Raw genomic sequence first — 17,384 nt, forward strand, 5'->3', positions numbered from 1 at the left:
AGCAAAAGCATTGACAGGCTTTAAAACAAACCGCAAGGCAATTAAGTTTTGCCCCTTTTGCTGGGTTTCTCTCGAGCGGGAATGAAACCCAAGTTGGCAAACTTTCATAGAAATGCGATTGCGGACTTAATGAATACGAAAAGTACAACACTTTCACCACTCAACCCCTTGAAAATGCTTCAAACTATGGAATTATTTATTTCTATTACATTTTTAGAAGTAAAAGACATTTTTGTTAATTATAATTAAAAATACTTTCAAGTCTTATCTCATCTAAATGCAATTAAAAGTGTATGCAATAAGAAGTTTGTTCTCAATATAAGACTCTATTTAATCATTTGTTCGAATTTGAGAACTTTTAAAACTTTTAAAACTAATTATAACTATAAAATTTATATTACAAACTTATGAACACAAATTTGTATCACTAGAAAATAAAAACTTTAGTTCGGGGAATCAATTTGTGTGCATGAGAACATTGTATCCTAATTATAGATGTATATTTCATGTCGATCTATACAAATGGTATGAAAATTCCATTAAGAAAACTTTAGCAATTTTAAGTTTTTATCTAATAAAAGTCTTTAAATTCTTTATCTATATCGAAACAGTCAAAATTCAAATTCGATATTTGAGATATAACTGTTTAGATATCAACATCCCAATTCCTTTTGTTTGAAAATTTATAATTAAAACCAAATACCAATATGGAAAACAAATATTAGATTAATTGAAACTATAATAACACAAAAAGTTTATTATTGATAGTTTTCCAATAGTTTCAAATGCTATAAAATTTTATTACAACATTTATAGAATTTATGGGAATGCCATTCCTTCCTTTTTCAAACGTTTTACGACATTTTCCTTTATCTATTGGGTTTTTTTTCTTAAGCATATGCAAGTACTTGGGAAATCTCTGTCACGTTTTCTGTGTTCTTACATTCAGGTTAGACTGTAAGTACTTTTCATTATTTGTGGAAAACAAAGCGATCTTTTGTCCACTGTCTACCCCCAACAGGGTACGGCAACCACCCAATGAGCCACTCGACATATGCAAAATGAGTTTTTCTACACACTTTAAGCAACTCTGTGGTCATACATAAAATCGAGGTTAATCAAACTAGGCCAAACAAACGAAGCCCCCAGGCAGAGGATGTGAGTGAGAGGATGTGAGTAGAAGTAGAAGAACCAAATTCTGGAAAAAAAGCGAAAGTCTAGTTAAGATTTAATGACTTTTTTTTCTTGGGCCATCGTAAATGTCAACAAATGGATACTGGCAATAAGTAGAGAAGAGGTGTGCAAAGCAAGCCACAAGGACGCTACTAAAACGGGGACAATACGAGAAATGTATATATGTATTCTCCCTATATATGCTAGACAATACATATATACAGCCTATGACTGTCCGGTAGGTCATAAAACTTAAAAACAAGAAAACAATGGATGGATACACCATGCCAGCACACAGCACAGCAGGATTGAGAGAAGTATGAGAAGCACGTACTCGACTGATCAAACCGTTCAGACATTCGACCGGCTGTGTTTCATTTTTGCATTATGACAATTTCAAAAGGTACTGACTGCTGCAAGGTGAAAGAAGAGAAAGGCCAGCCAACAGAAACAAGACAAATGTCTCATAAATTGCAAATGAAATGAGCCAAAACGAATTTGAAAATCTTCTTAAACGGAGTTAGAGAGAGAGAGAGAAAGAGAGGGGAGAAGTATTATCTTTTCCGAGTGGAGAAGCGAGAGTTTTGCACTAATTAACAACAAATGATGACATTAAAAAAGATTTTTCTAACACAAAAAAAAACTAAAACCAAGAGAGTGCACAAAACATCTGCCAGTTCTTAACAAAAAAAAAAAAAAAATCAAAACCAAAAGTAAAAACCACTCGCAAATCTGAGGCTAGAAAGTGTTAGACCAAGAACACAAGGACCACCCGTTGACCACATGCTGGGCTAGGGCTCGTGCTTAGGTTTTCTGAATTGAGATGTCCTGCTGGCAATCGTTTCTCTCATTCCTCTCTCACACACTCTCCCTCTCTCATACACTCTTTGTGGCATTTGCTGCAAATCCGATTATGGGTCTCAGCTTCCTATCCACAATACAGCAAAAACTATAAGCAATTATTATGACCATAATTTATGGTCAAAACGATTAGAAATCCCAATTCCAAATGCAATAAATTGAAACCTTGATGACATATAAATAGACCAAAATCTAATCAAAAAAACAAAAAGTAAATATAATTTGATTATAACTAGAAAGTATAAAGAAACTGTAAATACCTTTCTTCGTCTTTATTTGCATTGAGTCATAATTTTTTGTAAAATTTTTAAACACCTGGTCTAACAGATGGGCTCAACAGGTAGTATGCCATCGGCTAAACCCAATATGATAGCCGTAATCTCATACCAGCTGATATATTGAAGTACCTCGTTTACAGAGGGCACAATCAACTCTTCCATGAATTGTGATATCTCGGTGGGGTTATCATTGATCAAAAGTTCCAAATAATCCTTAACGAAAGCATTAACGAATTTCGTGTACATACGGCTATTCATAATGCCTGTGGTCTGAGATGTAACCTCACCCACTGACCAATCTACTTTCCAACTCTTGATATGTACACCACTTGTCAATGAATTGGGGCGTATTACAAAACTGCCAACTCCCCGGAAGTTGGTAAGTTTCAAAGCAAATTCACCATCACCCCAGAGGGACAAATCTGCTCCAAACAGACGACCCAATAGATCGAGTTTATAATTGTCACTAGTGACATCCAACTTGGCGAAATTAATATCAAATTTGATGGTATGCAAAATATTATTCCATTCCAATCTAGCAAAATCAAAACTATCCAGACCTTCCACAAGCAGTTCAGTGAAATTTCCTTGACAGCTGTAAAAGTTATGCAAAATTAATTCAGGTAATAAAGCCGGAAGTTAAATGGTTTTACCCAAAATTTTCAGTTTTGGTATTAATCTCTCTATAGGCCGCCTGGGCAGGAGCTAGAATTGGTACTCCTCTATCAGAATAGCCACAACGCATTTGCAGCCGCAAAAATTCGGTTAATTCGCGTAACTCATCGTCAAAGAGTTTGGCCGAACTCCAGGAACAGCAGCAGCAAAACAGGACCAAAAGGAAAATACTGATTGTTGAACGCATGTTGGCACAGAAACGTTTGAAAATTGACTAATCTATTGGTATGTGAAAGAAACTTTTTACACATCTGCACGATTAAATAAACCACTTAAGCTAATGGCTAAAGATAAGATTTGGCTTAGCTTTCAAAAATAAGGCCACTTTTAGCTCCTAAAAGTATACTATAAAAGTTTCTATTGGTCAATTACGAAAATTCTGTTTCAAGCTTTATTATCTGCAAAGTTTTTGTGTGGTTTAACCCCCATTCTAGGCCCAGGGATCGGCAGCTGGAACACAATCAACAACAATTGGATCATCTTCACTCTCGCCCTCACTGCTCGACAGAATCAAATCGACAACAGTCCAAAAGTCCTTGCCCTTGAGCATTTTGTTAACACGTGGCACCAAAGTGTCCTCAATGGTATCGGAAATGGTTTGCTGATTATCATTGATACCCTTAACAAGCAGATTCTCCAATTGACGATTGATGGCGCGATTGATCTTGCCATTGCCCATGAAACCGGTAATATCAGATTCAACTGATTCCAAGGAGATGGTTGTCTTCAATGAGGTTATCTTGGCGGAACCCCACAGCATGGGCAATTTGTATTTCAAAGTGCCAGCAATGCGCAAGTTAATCAAATCGAAAAGAATTTCTCCAGCTCCCTCATATTCCACAGATAGACCCAATTGGCGCAAAGCATCGATCAGAGTATCGGTATCATATTTCTGTGCGGTGGTATCAATGTTCGAGAAGAGGAAATCGAAAGTGACCTTGGATGTGATAATATTCAATTTGAACTTCTTAATAGCGAAATCATCCAAGCCAGCGATCTTCAAACGGAACACATGGTTTATGGTTTCGAATATGCCACGCTTGAAATCCAAATTGGCCTCTTCCACACGAAGGGGAGCCAAAGCTGGGATACCATACTGAGGCCAACCGCATTCCATTTGCTTTTGAAGTTTGCGAATAAAACGACGTGCCTGCCAGGATACAATAAACTGAGGAGCAACTAATTAGTGTGTGAGAGAGAGAATGAAAATCAGGGTAAATGTCACAATCTAAGCAATAATGTTATCTAATTCATTTACCATCAACCACACCCTCTTCCGGTTCGGCGAAAAGCTCAATGTCACCATTCTTGTCCGCAAATTGACGCAGACGCTCTTGTATGTTCTGAACATTGGGTATGGCGGCACATATTGCCACAAGACTCGCTAAGACTATCAGGAAACGCATGTTGAGTGAGTGATTGAATCGTACCTACAACACTTTGCTACTGAATAATTCTCATGTATGGCTAGCTGTTTTTATAGGCCCCCTCGAGGCAAGATAAGACAAGTGGCTAATACCTGACAGATAGGGTAGCCAATAGGTAATTAAATACTTTTTATAGATCGTCAAATAGATTTATTTATATGTTTTGCTTTATTGACAATTATTAAACTCCATTTTGTTGTTTGGTAAATCAATGCTGCTTAACAGGATCAATGGCTAGCCAAGGAGCGGGAGTTGGATTACAAGTTCTGGTCGAACTGGCCAATAGGCTAAACAAATACCAAACCTTATGACCCTTAAGTTTTGAATTCACCAACGGGACAAAGATCTCTTCAATTTTAGCACTAATTGTCTTCTGATTACCATTAATGAAGGCTGGCACTTCGTAGTCAATAATATCATTGATAAACTCATTGATGCGACCGTTGCCCATGACGCCACCAATGTTGGAAGTGACACCACCCAGACCGACAATACATTCAAATTTATAGATCTTAATCGAACCAAAGATGAAGGGCATCTTGTACTTGAATGAACCCTGAATCGAGAGATTCTCCAACTTGAAGGACAATGGACCAGAGCTCTCATAACGCACAGACAGACCCAATTGCTTAAGGAAATCGATGAAAGTATCGGTGTTCAAGAAATGAGAGGTAGCCTTCAATTCCTTGAAATTGAAACTGAATTGAACCTTCTTGCTGAACGTATAGCTGACCTTCAATTTCTTGATCTCCATTTCATCCAAGCCATCGAAACGGAAACGCAAGAATTGCAGCAAAGAACTAAGAAGTAAAATGCAATTAGCATTAGAAACAGCAAAGAGCAAATCAATTAATTTGAGAGACATACTCGACCACAGATTGAGCCAAATGGATCTGAAGATCAGCATTGGTATAAGGGGCTAGAGGTGGGATACCATATTCGGGCCAACCGCAGGGCAATTGGGCCATTAGGTTCTTCACTGCCTTCTTGGCTTGCGAATTTAGAACCAAGCCTTGAGTATCAGGCTGAGCAGCTGTAAAATAATAAATTAAATTAATTTATGCCCATTTTCCCTTTCACCCTCCTACACTCCCACTTACGATTGGTTTCCACCAGGCGATTCCATTGCTCCTCGCTCAAGAATTCAACATCGTAGGCTGCCACACAGGCAAAAAGGGCCACAAAAACATACGCGAAAGCTCTCATTGTTAGACTTTGATAGCTGTTGAAATTAACTTAAGTCAGCGCCTTTTATAGCCGTTTTTTAGTTAAACCAAACAGACGTAGATTTACCAACCACTCAATATATTTAAGTGGTAATCTGTAAAAGCGTTTTTGATTAGCACCCAATACGATTATTTATGATGCGGGTCTCCTCTTCGCCAAAAGTTCTATTTTAGCTTCGCAAGAATGCAATTAAAAGAAAAAAACACCAAACACAAAAAGAAAAATTGATAAGCCAATTCATTTGAGGGGGTAGAGAAGAATTGTACCCGCTTCCTTACCAGGAGTGCAAAACACTTGTTGGCCCACACACAAGTGGCTATTGTTTCCATATTATTGATCTAATCTTTTGGCCAATTGCCCAACGATTGGGTTAACGATTTAGCGTAATATACAACTTATCATTGCGAAACAGAAGTGGGACATAGGCAAATCAATAACAATAGAGTTTAAAGTAAAAAACAAACATGCGTCGCAGGTGTTGAAATCTACTCTGCCCAATTAAGAGTCAATTGGTCAGGTTAGTAACTCAATTGAGTTTAAGAATCATTTACCCATAATTGTAATTGTAAGGGTGCTAAATCTGTTGATATATCAGCAAGTATTTTGGACTAGGTTAGATTAGAATAAACAATTTAGGAGTTCCCTTTGACACCACAGGTAGAATAATAGAGCATTTTTTGTTTCCAATAAATTAAGATTTTAATATTAGTATTGGTAACAACACCTACTTTATATTGGCACTTTGCAACACTGTTTAGAAAACAGCAGTTAAAGGCAAGAAACAACTGATTTCAGTCGGAGTATTATTGAAAGAACGTTTTGTAAAAATAAATTTTATAAATATTATTGGGAATACATAAGACAAATGTAAAGTTTTGTTTTGTTATTGATTGCAAGATATAGAATATTGATTTTACTGTCTATATAATCATTGGCATTCCCAATGTAGAGCATTTTATATTCATCTTTATTTATTGTGTTCTCTAAAAATCTTTTAAAAAATTCACTCGAGAGCAACAGGTGTTAAATAAATCAAAAAAAAAATTGACCAGGTGGACAGTTTTTTTAACTGGAAATCTGATTGTAAATCACACAAACAAACATTTTCATGATAACACATTTATTTTAAGCCACAAATTTATAGGGATCTAATCGTAATACTTATTAAGATTCACTCCTTTTACTTGTATTTGACCGATTTGTCCGAACATCAAACATACATCTCTACAAAAAATTTGACGTCAGGGAATGTTTTCAAAACGTGCCAAAAGAAATTCCCCCATTTTAAAATTGATTGATTAAAATTGTAAATCCAAAATTTTCCTTGACTTTTTGTTCAGTTCTTTACATTGTAGAAGAACTATTCCAAAATTGTTTATTGTATTTTTCATTAGCGCTATGATTCCAGGCTTGAGTCATTTTAAAATTTTAAATTTTTCAAAATTCATACAATTAAAGACTAAAGAAAGATATAAAGTCGACTGGTTAAAAAGAGATTTAAAGAGATTTATCAATCTTTTATTTATATTTGTTTGATGATTGTAAAAAAAACTTAATAAAATACGTGTTCATAAAAAAGAGCTATTTTCGTTTACCTTTTTATCCACCACAAATGGAAAAGGTCGCCAAACTACTAACACGACAAGAAAAATTTTCTAAATCTCAAAGAAAATAATGTATACGAAACTATTCAAAATGGTAAAACATAGATTGCCATACCATAGAGCATTTCGTATTCTCCAAAAAAATATTATTATTAAACCAAATCCTTAAAATAAATCACTCAAACGTCAGGTGTTAATCAAATCAATCATAAAACTTGAATGGGGGGCTTCTCTTAACTCTAAATCGGATTGTAAATCAAAATCCAAACAATCTTTTAGATAAACACTTGCAATTCAAGTCATAAAAACTGAAGTCTGATCTAATCTGAAATGGCTTAGACAGGGACTTGAAAAAAATGTCTATTATATACAATTGAGCTTTGTCCCCGTGTTTTTTCCAGAAATTTTCAACCCTAAACACCATCGAGCCCACATCTTTAGCCACTTCCTGGGGGAGACGTCAACTAGATCTATATCGTGCAAATTAAAAAAAAAATTGCCACACAAAACATTTAAACGAGATAAGAAGACAGTCGTAAAAAGTTGTTCGAAATACCTTCTCCTGCTACACAAAAAGCTAATCAAAGAAAATCGCTGCTCTTATCGGGTCTATAAAAGACAGGTGTCGAATGAAACGATTGAGTAGTATAAATACTGTTGGTTCTGCGATCAGTAATAGGACACTCAAGTCAAAAAAGCAATAATAATGAAAATCTTTGTGGCTCTCTTTGCCCTTGTGGCTATCAGCAATGCTGCCTCCGTGGGCGAGCCCATCGGTGAGTTGAGATAGAGAGCGAGTGAGAGAAAAGAAAGTTTTAAAAGATAACCAAAATTCTTATCTTAAATATTTTGATTGATTTCAGACTCCATGTCCATCTCGAGCACAATTGTGGATCTGATTGAGGGCATTCAAGAGCAAATGCCTTGTGGTTTTGCCGGTTTGGGTATTCCACCATTGGCCCCCCTTAGAATCGATCACAAGGCCATCGATATCGATACATCTGCTTTGAAGGTTAAGGGTACCGTTGATCATTTCCGTCTAAATGGTTTGAACGAATTCGATATTGATGAGATGAAGGTCAATGCTCTGACCAGCAAGGTTACCTACAAATTCACCTTCCGTGATGTGAATGTTGATACCCAATACGATTTGGAAGTTTTGCTTAAGAAATACGGTTTCACAATCAACTTGATCGGTGCCGGTCATGCCAAATTCGCCATCAAGGATATGGTTATCTGGGGTACTTTGAAATACAGTTTGGGTATGCTGTCGGGCAAACTTTCACTGAAATCTCTTGAGGTTCGTACTCACATTGGTGAGGTTGATTCCGAAATTGAGGGTATTTTGGGTGATGGTACTGTTAACGAGAAGATGAACGTCTATTTGGCCGAAGCTGTTGAATTGGCCATCAATGAGAATGAGGATTTGATCACAGAGACAATTGAGGCTATTGCTGTGCCCGCCGTTAACAGTATCTTGGAGGAGGTCAGCATTGCCGATGTCATCAGCGGCTCTGGCGGTGAGGGTGGTGAGAAGGAAGTTTGCATTCCTCCAGAATTCGAGTGGTAATTCACAAACTTTACCGATTAAAACTGCTTTAATTTGGACAATTTGAAAAATAATTTCTATTTCATTGCGTTGGGTGGTTTTTTGGGGTTGCTAATTCATTGACAAACTTTTTTACCCATTCATAGTTCCATCTCTAAGTTGAGTGGTAAATCGGAATTATCTTTGGGTTTTCCCCATCAATAAGCAATTGGCTTGTAAATTTTTAAGTTTGACCTACTCTTAAAGCAAGTTCTCTTCACAATTAATAAAGACAAGCATGAACTTATGTTTCGTTCATTAGTAAATCAAAATTACAAGATTCAACTTGAGAGTTTTACAACTTAACACTCATTGATCGGCAAAACGTAAAAGATCTTTATATATTTATTGTATTTATTGTGGCCACTTGAGTTTTTTGTTGCCTAATCTAGCTTATACTATTTCCTTATCAGACATAAAACATTCATGAAATTAAATGCCGATTAAAGCTACCGAAACCATATATATATATAAATATTAGGTATTAGAGATACATTATCTCACCTTAACATTTGGCTATATAAGACACCCCACTTTCTCTGGATTATACAGTAGTTTCATTTCGTTGAGTGAACAAGTTCAAAAGTAAAAATGAAGTTCCTTGCCCTCTTTTTGATTGCTTTGCTGGCCAGCTGCCACGGTGCCGAAGTAGCCGAATCTTTGGCAGGTAAGTCCTTTGACTAAAAAAAGTATTCCTCAAAAATCCTTTTTACATAAACAAATTTATTTAATTTTTTAGCTCAAGAACGTTCGGTTTCAAGCAATATTGTGGACGGTTTGGAAGCACTGAAAATCGTAATGGAAAATGGTTCGGAGAAGCATAACATTCCAGTTGTATCGCCTCTTAAACTGGAGCACAGGCAATTCTCATTCAGCACTGGTGAATTGAGTGCCAATGGCGAGGTTCAAGATTTCACACTGGAAGGACTCAGCGCCTATGATATTGTTGTCATGAAAACCAATTTGATTTTGAGCCGTATCGATTACGAATTGAATTTCCCGAGCTTGAATTTGACCACTCAATATAAGGCTGATGTCGGCAGTGGATATCGTATGGAACGTGAAGGCGGTGCCTTTTTGGCTCTCGAGGATTTGAACATTTCGGGCCGCATCAGTTATTCGTTGGGTGTGATCAGCGGAGAGTTGTCAGTGAAGAGTATTAATGTTTATGTGAAAGTTGGCAAGGTGGTCTCTGAAATTGAAAATCTATCGAAATACCGCATACTGAACGATAAATTGAACGAAATCATCGTAGAGTTCATTACATTAAGCATCAATGATAATACGGATTGGGTTGCCAACTATATAAATGAACTTCTAACGCCCATGTGCAATAATTTAATTGATGGACGTTCCCTTTCTGACATCTTGGGACTACTTACAAATCTGTAAGATTCCCCCGCCACACCCATCATAAAATCAACAACTGTGAAATTCCTAAAGTTAAATATAGTTTCTAATCAATCATTTATAAGTCCAACAATATATGTACATATATAGCAAAAAAAAAAAGAAAAAACGTTTTGACCATAAAACAACCACCAACGACCCATGTGCAAAATTCAAAATACTCATAAATGAGGAGCTTTAATCTAATCATAGAGATTAGCATGTCGATTAGAGGTTTACAATCACATTTCCCGTTTACCAGTTTGATTAGTTAATACAACTTGAAATTGGTTTGTTTTTAAAATCGGATCATTTTTAATCTTAATCCAATCCCAATTTTTGGCAGGCAATTTATGGCTAGATTTTAAAGGTAGCAGGCAAAAATTGATTAACGAAATTCTATTAAAATTCATTCATTTTCTTCATATGCTGCAAAATAGTTGCATACTTTTCGCCATCTTTACAATTTCTATAGAAATGATGAACGAATGGCAGACAAAATTATGCAGCATACTTTGAGCTGCTATACTCAAAACAGCGTCAACCGCTCAATTTGAGCTAGCAAAATGGTAAATGGTAAAAGGGTCTGCAAGCTTGGACATAAACATTTTAATGGTAGGCAGGTTTGTAAGACTAAAAAATTATTTTCTGTTTTTTCAATTTGACCATTTATTTCTTGTAATTCGTAGAAAATTGTAAAATTTTACCCAATTGCATACTTGTAGGCTTTTTATTTTAAATTGTTGGATGTCATTTTATTTTACCATTATAATTATGATGCATTAAATGGATAATAGACGATCCAAAATTAATAAACTTAAACTAAAATTTTTTAGTATACTCTAAAAAGTTTTCAATTTCGGCAGAAATTGGAAAAATAAGCCAAAACTAGATAATTTTTACCATCGTTTCTGCCAAAATTTTCGACATCTCGACCAGTGTAGAACGGCAAAAATCTAAATTTTGTTTTTAAAATTAAAAATTTTATTAAAAATTTTAAATTAACATTTTTGTGGGTATTAATTATGTGAAAATCCTGCCAAAAAATAACCGAAAAATTAAATTAATATGATCCTAATCTCAAATGAATTTTTATTAAATTAAAATATATCAAAATTTAAAGATTAAATTACCAAAATATAAAAATAAATCCCAACATAAGTCACAGGCTTGACCCTATCTAGACTCTAGATCTGCAGATCTAGACTACATATATTTTCAAGAAAAAAACAATAGACAAGGTGTCTATATGTTATCTATCCTATTTCTCCTCCTAGTATTTGACGTTAGCAAAGTGTTATAGAGCCAAATTGGTCTTAACTTAAACCGATTTTATGGCAATTGATTGCACAGTTGCTACAACACGTAAACTTGGCCAATTACTGCTGTCTAAATTGTTTGTACATGTTTAGTTTTATGGCACAGAATCGCAAGTTTGTAGCAAGTGGTAAGACCAAACTAAATATTAACCCCCGCAGCCAGGTCTGTGACCTTGAGAATCCATTTCAGATCAATTTCACTCTCACCATATGAAAACGTGCCATAAAAAGTAAAAATTCTAATTTTTGCAGTCATCTACGACGCAATTAATCATCTAAGACAATCTCCAAAAAATAAGACGAACAAAAGCAAAAAAGTCTCGCCTCACAAGTTGAGATTTTTTTTTTAAACATTAAAACCTTCACATTGGCTTATCAGTTGGCAGTCCCTAGAGGAATATCATCTCGGCTCTATCACTGGCAATGAAATCAATTTTTTTAAATTTCTGATCAGTTTGAATTAAACATCAGTCGAAGCAAGCACAATTAAAGCTAAAAATAATGCTAAAATATTTCATTTTATTAAGTGTTCTAGTTCAGGTAAGTAATCAGTGGGAAACACCTGTTCTATTATCGAAAACATTCGGCATCAGTTAAAAAACAAAAAACACAACTGATAAAATGATAAAACGAAAAACAAAGTTTAATTGTTAACGCTACAAGTCAACTAAAGTCAAGCTTGAAGTCAACTAAACAATTATTACTTATACTTTACTTTACTTTCATTTCAGACTCTTGTGGCTGCACCAACAACAAATGCACCTCTATTAAATGATGAGTTGCAAAAAGAATTGGTGGCAGAGGCTCGAAATGAGACAATCAACCTATTAAATTCTCTATTTCGTGCACAAATTTCTTACTTTAGTCAAGTTGGAGCCAAATTGAATCCACAAATGAAGAGAGCCCAGGATATACAACTCTATGTAACCCGTCTAAATGAGGCTATTGCTGTCAATGAACTAGAGAAAAAGGATGAAATGTGGCTGAGTATATTTGAGGAGGTAAGAAATGTTTTCTAAGTGAATATAAACAACCACAAAGGGATTTTTTGAGCGGTTTTTTCAAGAAGAACTTTTTATAATTGATCGTTACAGTTTTTTTAACTAAAAGTATGTATATCTAAAAATATGTAACTTTTTTTGGCATTTAATATATGTTTTAATTTTTGAAAACATTCGAAAAAGTACCTTTTGGGATAAAAACTATACATAAATTGTTAAAAAATTTTCTTAACCAAAATCTAGATATCTAGATAAATCCACAACAAATTGCAAGACAATCCTTTCATGAATTTTTGAGAAATTTTCGCTACTTATTTGATAAATAAAGTAAAAAAAAAAAAAACTTTTCAGTTCAAGAAGTCTTTGTGATAGACTAGGTAGGTAGCCTAAAAAACTTGGCTATATCTCAGATATGCTTAAAATTTTAAGGAAAAATGTGGATGAGAAGTGAACTAACAAGAAATCAATCCTAGTTGTATATGTATGTCCCCTTAAAAGGTGTTTTTGGTTTTCACATTAAAAACCAAATCAAAATAAAGAATCTAAACTAATAAAAAAAATACCTTTTAAGTAACTTATTCTTGATCTTTAATTAATTTGCTTTAATTTATTTGCAGTTTAGTAAATCACCATTATTAGTGAACCGTGAGGCCGAGACGGGTCTTAGCAATGTTGAATATCAAGCCCTGTTGACTGATGATAAATTACAACAGATAACCAAAAGTTTTCTCACCGATGTATCTAGCTATTTTTGGAAAATGGCCAAGGTTAGTGGGAAAGTTGTGGGTAAAGCATTTGATGATTATATCGAAAGAGAAAAGCAACATGCAAATGCATTGACCAAAAACTAATTGATATATAATTATCCATAACCGAAATAAAAAAAACCATTTATAAAATTTTGTTATTAAATGTTTTTTTTTTTTACATTCATGAGCGGATATATATGTAGCATCAGTTACAGTTAATCCACCATATAAGTCAAAGCAATATGATAAATTTCTTATTTAGCTGTCACAACAAAACGATGATGATTCATTCGAAAAATGTTTTCCAAATTTGGCTTGGCATGATGATGACTTAATTTTGCTTAAGTGCAAGCAGTTTATTTGTTTCTTTTGTTGTTGTTTATCGAAATGTTTTGCATTTCTTTTTGTTGAAAAGTTTATTTAAGTTCTCTTTCGGTTTATTGTTCTTTTTTTTTTTTGTTGATTTGCAACAAATTTTTTGTTGTTTGCAAAGTGCAGAAGGTATTTTTAATGTGATTTGTGTTAAAAATAAACAAAGGTGCCTGGCGAGAAGGGTGAAGAAGGAAGAGGCGGTAGGGGGGAGAGGAGAAAAGTGATGTAGAGACGGCATGGTTAGACGATGGACACGCATGCCTTCAGCTCTGCCAGCGTCGTTTTGGTTGCACATGTGTCGTTGTCGCTTGATATTTGCAATTGCCCCCCTCCCCCACCTACTCTGCTGGCCCTCCACCACCACCATCTAGGGGCTTTGTCTCTCGACTCATTCATTTGTATTTGTTGATATTTCCATGTTACCACACTCTCAACCGTATCGACAGACAATCCCCTCTTCAGCACACAAGAGCTCGAACAACATGGTCGTAAAGGGGGTAGGAAGTAATTGTAATAATCTGAAAATGATTTCAGGTTAATTCCAGAGAAACATTAGAAACATTCAAGTCAGAGCTCACATCGATCTAGTCGATAATGCGAAAGCCCCCTCATCGATGACTTATTAACGCCTGTTAATTTGTGTAAATATAAAACAGATTATAAATTCATTTGGCTTTTATTTTTTTTAAGCATTGACTATTTAGAATTTTTGCTACTGTTTTTATGGTGGTTCCAGAACAGAAAACTTACTTTTTCAAATGTCAGCAATATCTATAGACATGGAATGGGTAAAAATATTTACAAGTAATCAATTTTTTTCTTTTACCTCAGCATTTTGGATGTGTGTTTAACGTGATAAACAAATTTTCCAATTAAGATTACCTACAAAATCTCTATTAATAGAAAAGTGAGAGTGTTACCCCCTTTTGAGCATTCAACTACGCCCATGACCGACCACAATTGCCTCTACTTCCGAATGTCGTGCATATGTGTTGTGTGAATGGTAGTCAAAACAAATATAAATATGTTTAAAAGTCCCTTTGTCAATATTATTGTACAATTTTTAATATTAAATAAATAAATATAAGCTTGCCCCCAAACGCATGCCGGCCAATACAATATAGACACAACAGACACATTAAGCAAGTGCGATAAGCGTAAAAAAAAAAAAGACTAAAGACCCAGAATGAGATTATAAAACTGAATAGAACAGGCAGCAGATGATGAGATAGCAAATTATGGAAACTGTAGACAAATATGCAAATACTCTTTCTCTTCAATAAAAATTCTAATAAGGTAGATTCTAAAAGTGAAGTATAAAAGGAGTTTAACGTAATTTTTAAGTTAAGAAAAGCTTTTAGAAAACCAGCCTCTCATAACACAACAGAATAAAAACGAACGCTTTTGAAACAGAATAAAATAAAATATAAAAATCTATTTAAATAAATAGATAAACTTTTCCTCTTGAATTAGATGAAAGGTACTTAAAATAAATTTTAATTTCAAACTAACGTTGTTTATTTATTTTTTATTTTATTATACATGTTTTGATTCATGATTTTTTCTCAGAAAAACTTTAAAAACTTTTATGTTCTCTGTTTTTATTGCTTGGAAAAAAACTTTACAAAATCTTTTTGTATAATAAAAAAATAAAGTAAGAGTAGTAGATTAATAATCTTATAACGTTTACCGATTTAAAATCACATGTGAAGGTTTAGATAAATAAATATGAAACAAATCTAAACTCTATATTTTAAGAATTGTTAAGAACTAAAAGAATAAATTTAGCTTAGTTTTAGAAACTTTGTAACTTAATGAGTTTTAAAACCTTTTATTCAGCATTTATTTTATTTTCAATATACTACCAGGGTCCAAAAAATCGAAAGATAACAAACAAATTTGTTTTAAATGTATAACTTTAGAAAAATTGTTGCAAAAATTTGTTAATGCAATTAATATTTTTAGGTTTTTGTTATCAAATTGTCGTAATGTTTCGTAACGCCAGTTTGGAAAAGGCCTTAGATCTAGGCCTTAGATCTAGGCCTTAGATCTAGGCATATAGTAAAGATCTAGGCAAAAGCTCAAATAAATAAATTTTCAAAAAAACAATTTTTATAACAACAACATTCGATTCATCATTCTAATCTGTTGTCTACAAAACGAATATACCTTTCTGTTCTATAGAGTATTGCAAAATAAAGTCGATGAGGCTAATTGCAAATGCTTTAATGGGATGAAGGAGGAGAAGGAGGAGGGCAATCGCCACAGATAACAGAGAGGAAATTTGTTTTTGGAAATTCATTTTTGCCGTTAGCGTTTCCACTTTTTTGTTGCTTTTGTTGTTGCTACGCTGACATCGATGTTCGGTCTATTACTACATCTATAAAGATACATATATAAATGTATATGTATTTATATTAGTTTGCCAGGTGAATTCATTTTGAATAGCGGTTATTAGTGATCGGTAAAATAACTATTAATTTAACAATTTGTTATAAATGTTCAAAGCTAAGTGCTCAAACATTTATTCATTTATGTTGACTTAAGGATTAAGTGAAAGAAGGGTGAAAGACCCAATTCGAGGATTCTCTAAACTTTTTAAAATTGACCGCAAATGGGGGAGATTTTTATTGTAGTTTTTATTTCAAATTGAACATTTGGCAATGAAAAAATTAAAATTAAAAACTATTTTATTGAGCCTATCTGTTTTATATACATGAAAACGCATATTTGGTTAATATTTGCCTTAACTTCAATCTTAAGTTTTAAATTTGATTTAGTTTCGATCATGACAAATTCCAGAGATTGTGGTCGAGAAATTATGTTACTTTAATTATGATTAAATAAAAATAAATCTATTATTGTTTTCTGAAGGACAAAAGTATTTTTTGACATCTTTTAATATTTATGCAGAAATTGTTAATTGAATTGAAAAGAAATCTTCAAAATATGTGGTAAGAAATACGAAGTTTTTATATTTTATAAATTATAAGGCTCAAAGAAAATGCAAAAATTGTTGTTGAAGCAAATGGCATATAAAAAAATGTTTTTTGTAGCATTTTGTAGCAATTTTTAAATTGACTCATTATTTTGGCTGGATAGACAAAAATTGATTATATCTGGCAATGTATTTGTTACTTCATTGAAAGAAAAACTGCCGAAATCACATCTAAAAGAACTGAAAAACTCAATAAACTTCTGATAAGAATACAACATAATTGGTCCAAGCTAAACAAGGTTACATCGAGCCTTCTCATTCCAAGGATTATCATTATCGATTTTTAGCTGCTAATTGGATATATATTTTATTTTAAATCTTGCTAAACATTTTCACTTGTTCTTTTTTTCTAAGTGACTCAACTCAGTACATGCTCACTCGTTCAGTTGCTCACTACATTGCTCACTTATGTTGATAATTACATACATAGATTTATTATTTTATCTCTCGCTCAGTTTAGTAAACAATTTATTATTGATCACTCACTCAGAAGTGACACAAAAACGCTTTTCCACGATTTTCGATTTTCAGCTAATAATCAGATGACGACAAATGTCATCTTTAATATATTTCAAATTTGGGTCGTTGAAAGAATTGTTCAACATCCATACATGCGTTTCTATGTACGTTTTATGATCCATCAAATTCATAAAAATATGCCTTATATGGTTTTGATATCTTTTTACAGGCAAATCAATAGTTTCTGTTGTGTTTCTTGTAGGC

At 33.8% G+C, this 17,384-nt stretch overlaps 7 protein-coding genes across 7 annotated transcripts in view; 3 read left to right on the plus strand and 4 right to left on the minus strand.

The window, feature by feature from the left end:
• LOC6642423 (centaurin-gamma-1A) overlaps positions 1 to 17,384 on the minus strand; it is a 73,087-nt gene that overhangs the window by 50,483 nt on the left and 5,220 nt on the right. The gene's annotated exons all lie outside the window — the stretch shown is intronic.
• LOC6642424 lies at positions 2,256 to 3,180 on the minus strand. The gene is made up of 2 exons (XM_002064749.4): positions 2,966 to 3,180; positions 2,256 to 2,907 (listed from the first exon to the last, which is right to left on the minus strand). The coding sequence occupies exons 1-2, from the start codon at positions 3,172 to 3,174 to the stop codon at positions 2,355 to 2,357; spliced, it is 762 nt and encodes a 253-aa protein (XP_002064785.1). The 5' UTR covers positions 3,175 to 3,180; the 3' UTR covers positions 2,256 to 2,354.
• On the minus strand, positions 3,356 to 4,425 carry LOC6642425. Its single transcript, XM_002064750.4, has 2 exons — positions 4,246 to 4,425; positions 3,356 to 4,166 (listed from the first exon to the last, which is right to left on the minus strand). The coding sequence occupies exons 1-2, from the start codon at positions 4,391 to 4,393 to the stop codon at positions 3,418 to 3,420; spliced, it is 897 nt and encodes a 298-aa protein (XP_002064786.1). The 5' UTR covers positions 4,394 to 4,425; the 3' UTR covers positions 3,356 to 3,417.
• LOC6642426 lies at positions 4,542 to 5,635 on the minus strand. Its single transcript, XM_002064751.4, has 3 exons — positions 5,515 to 5,635; positions 5,282 to 5,447; positions 4,542 to 5,214 (listed from the first exon to the last, which is right to left on the minus strand). The coding sequence occupies exons 1-3, from the start codon at positions 5,618 to 5,620 to the stop codon at positions 4,623 to 4,625; spliced, it is 864 nt and encodes a 287-aa protein (XP_002064787.1). The 5' UTR covers positions 5,621 to 5,635; the 3' UTR covers positions 4,542 to 4,622.
• On the plus strand, positions 7,896 to 8,865 carry LOC6642806. Its single transcript, XM_002064752.3, has 2 exons — positions 7,896 to 8,021; positions 8,109 to 8,865. The coding sequence occupies exons 1-2, from the start codon at positions 7,952 to 7,954 to the stop codon at positions 8,813 to 8,815; spliced, it is 777 nt and encodes a 258-aa protein (XP_002064788.1). The 5' UTR covers positions 7,896 to 7,951; the 3' UTR covers positions 8,816 to 8,865.
• Positions 9,408 to 10,403, plus strand: LOC6642807. Its single transcript, XM_002064753.4, has 2 exons — positions 9,408 to 9,500; positions 9,573 to 10,403. Exons 1-2 carry the CDS (start codon positions 9,425 to 9,427, stop codon positions 10,223 to 10,225), a joined length of 729 nt encoding a protein of 242 aa, XP_002064789.1. The 5' UTR covers positions 9,408 to 9,424; the 3' UTR covers positions 10,226 to 10,403.
• On the plus strand, positions 12,003 to 13,441 carry LOC6642808. The gene is made up of 3 exons (XM_047010835.1): positions 12,003 to 12,081; positions 12,273 to 12,542; positions 13,160 to 13,441. The coding sequence occupies exons 1-3, from the start codon at positions 12,043 to 12,045 to the stop codon at positions 13,391 to 13,393; spliced, it is 543 nt and encodes a 180-aa protein (XP_046866791.1). The 5' UTR covers positions 12,003 to 12,042; the 3' UTR covers positions 13,394 to 13,441.

Source organism: Drosophila willistoni, assembly GCF_018902025.1.
Source record: "Drosophila willistoni isolate 14030-0811.24 chromosome 2R unlocalized genomic scaffold, UCI_dwil_1.1 Seg167, whole genome shotgun sequence".
NCBI lineage: Eukaryota > Metazoa > Arthropoda > Insecta > Diptera > Drosophilidae > Drosophila > Drosophila willistoni.

What these genes read in the sequence shown, in the direction of transcription:
- LOC6642424 (XM_002064749.4), bottom strand. Translation starts at nt 3,174, where the DNA reads ATGCGTTCAACAATCAGTATTTTCCTTTTGGTCCTGTTTTGCTGCTGC. An exon ending in ACCAAAACTGAAAATTTTGG is followed by an intron (nt 2,908 to 2,965) that starts GTAAAACCATTT and finishes TAACTTTTACAG; the next exon opens with CTGTCAAGGAAATTTCACTG.
- LOC6642425 (XM_002064750.4), bottom strand. Translation starts at nt 4,393, where the DNA reads ATGCGTTTCCTGATAGTCTTAGCGAGTCTTGTGGCAATATGTGCCGCC. An exon ending in GGAAGAGGGTGTGGTTGATG is followed by an intron (nt 4,167 to 4,245) that starts GTAAATGAATTA and finishes CACACTAATTAG; the next exon opens with TTGCTCCTCAGTTTATTGTA.
- LOC6642426 (XM_002064751.4), bottom strand. Translation starts at nt 5,620, where the DNA reads ATGAGAGCTTTCGCGTATGTTTTTGTGGCCCTTTTTGCCTGTGTGGCA. An exon ending in TCGCCTGGTGGAAACCAATC is followed by an intron (nt 5,448 to 5,514) that starts GTAAGTGGGAGT and finishes ATTATTTTACAG; the next exon opens with CTGCTCAGCCTGATACTCAA. An exon ending in TTGGCTCAATCTGTGGTCGA is followed by an intron (nt 5,215 to 5,281) that starts GTATGTCTCTCA and finishes TTTACTTCTTAG; the next exon opens with TTCTTTGCTGCAATTCTTGC.
- LOC6642806 (XM_002064752.3), top strand. Translation starts at nt 7,952, where the DNA reads ATGAAAATCTTTGTGGCTCTCTTTGCCCTTGTGGCTATCAGCAATGCT. An exon ending in CTCCGTGGGCGAGCCCATCG is followed by an intron (nt 8,022 to 8,108) that starts GTGAGTTGAGAT and finishes GATTGATTTCAG; the next exon opens with ACTCCATGTCCATCTCGAGC.
- LOC6642807 (XM_002064753.4), top strand. Translation starts at nt 9,425, where the DNA reads ATGAAGTTCCTTGCCCTCTTTTTGATTGCTTTGCTGGCCAGCTGCCAC. An exon ending in AGTAGCCGAATCTTTGGCAG is followed by an intron (nt 9,501 to 9,572) that starts GTAAGTCCTTTG and finishes TTAATTTTTTAG; the next exon opens with CTCAAGAACGTTCGGTTTCA.
- LOC6642808 (XM_047010835.1), top strand. Translation starts at nt 12,043, where the DNA reads ATGCTAAAATATTTCATTTTATTAAGTGTTCTAGTTCAG. An exon ending in TATTAAGTGTTCTAGTTCAG is followed by an intron (nt 12,082 to 12,272) that starts GTAAGTAATCAG and finishes CTTTCATTTCAG; the next exon opens with ACTCTTGTGGCTGCACCAAC. An exon ending in GGCTGAGTATATTTGAGGAG is followed by an intron (nt 12,543 to 13,159) that starts GTAAGAAATGTT and finishes ATTTATTTGCAG; the next exon opens with TTTAGTAAATCACCATTATT.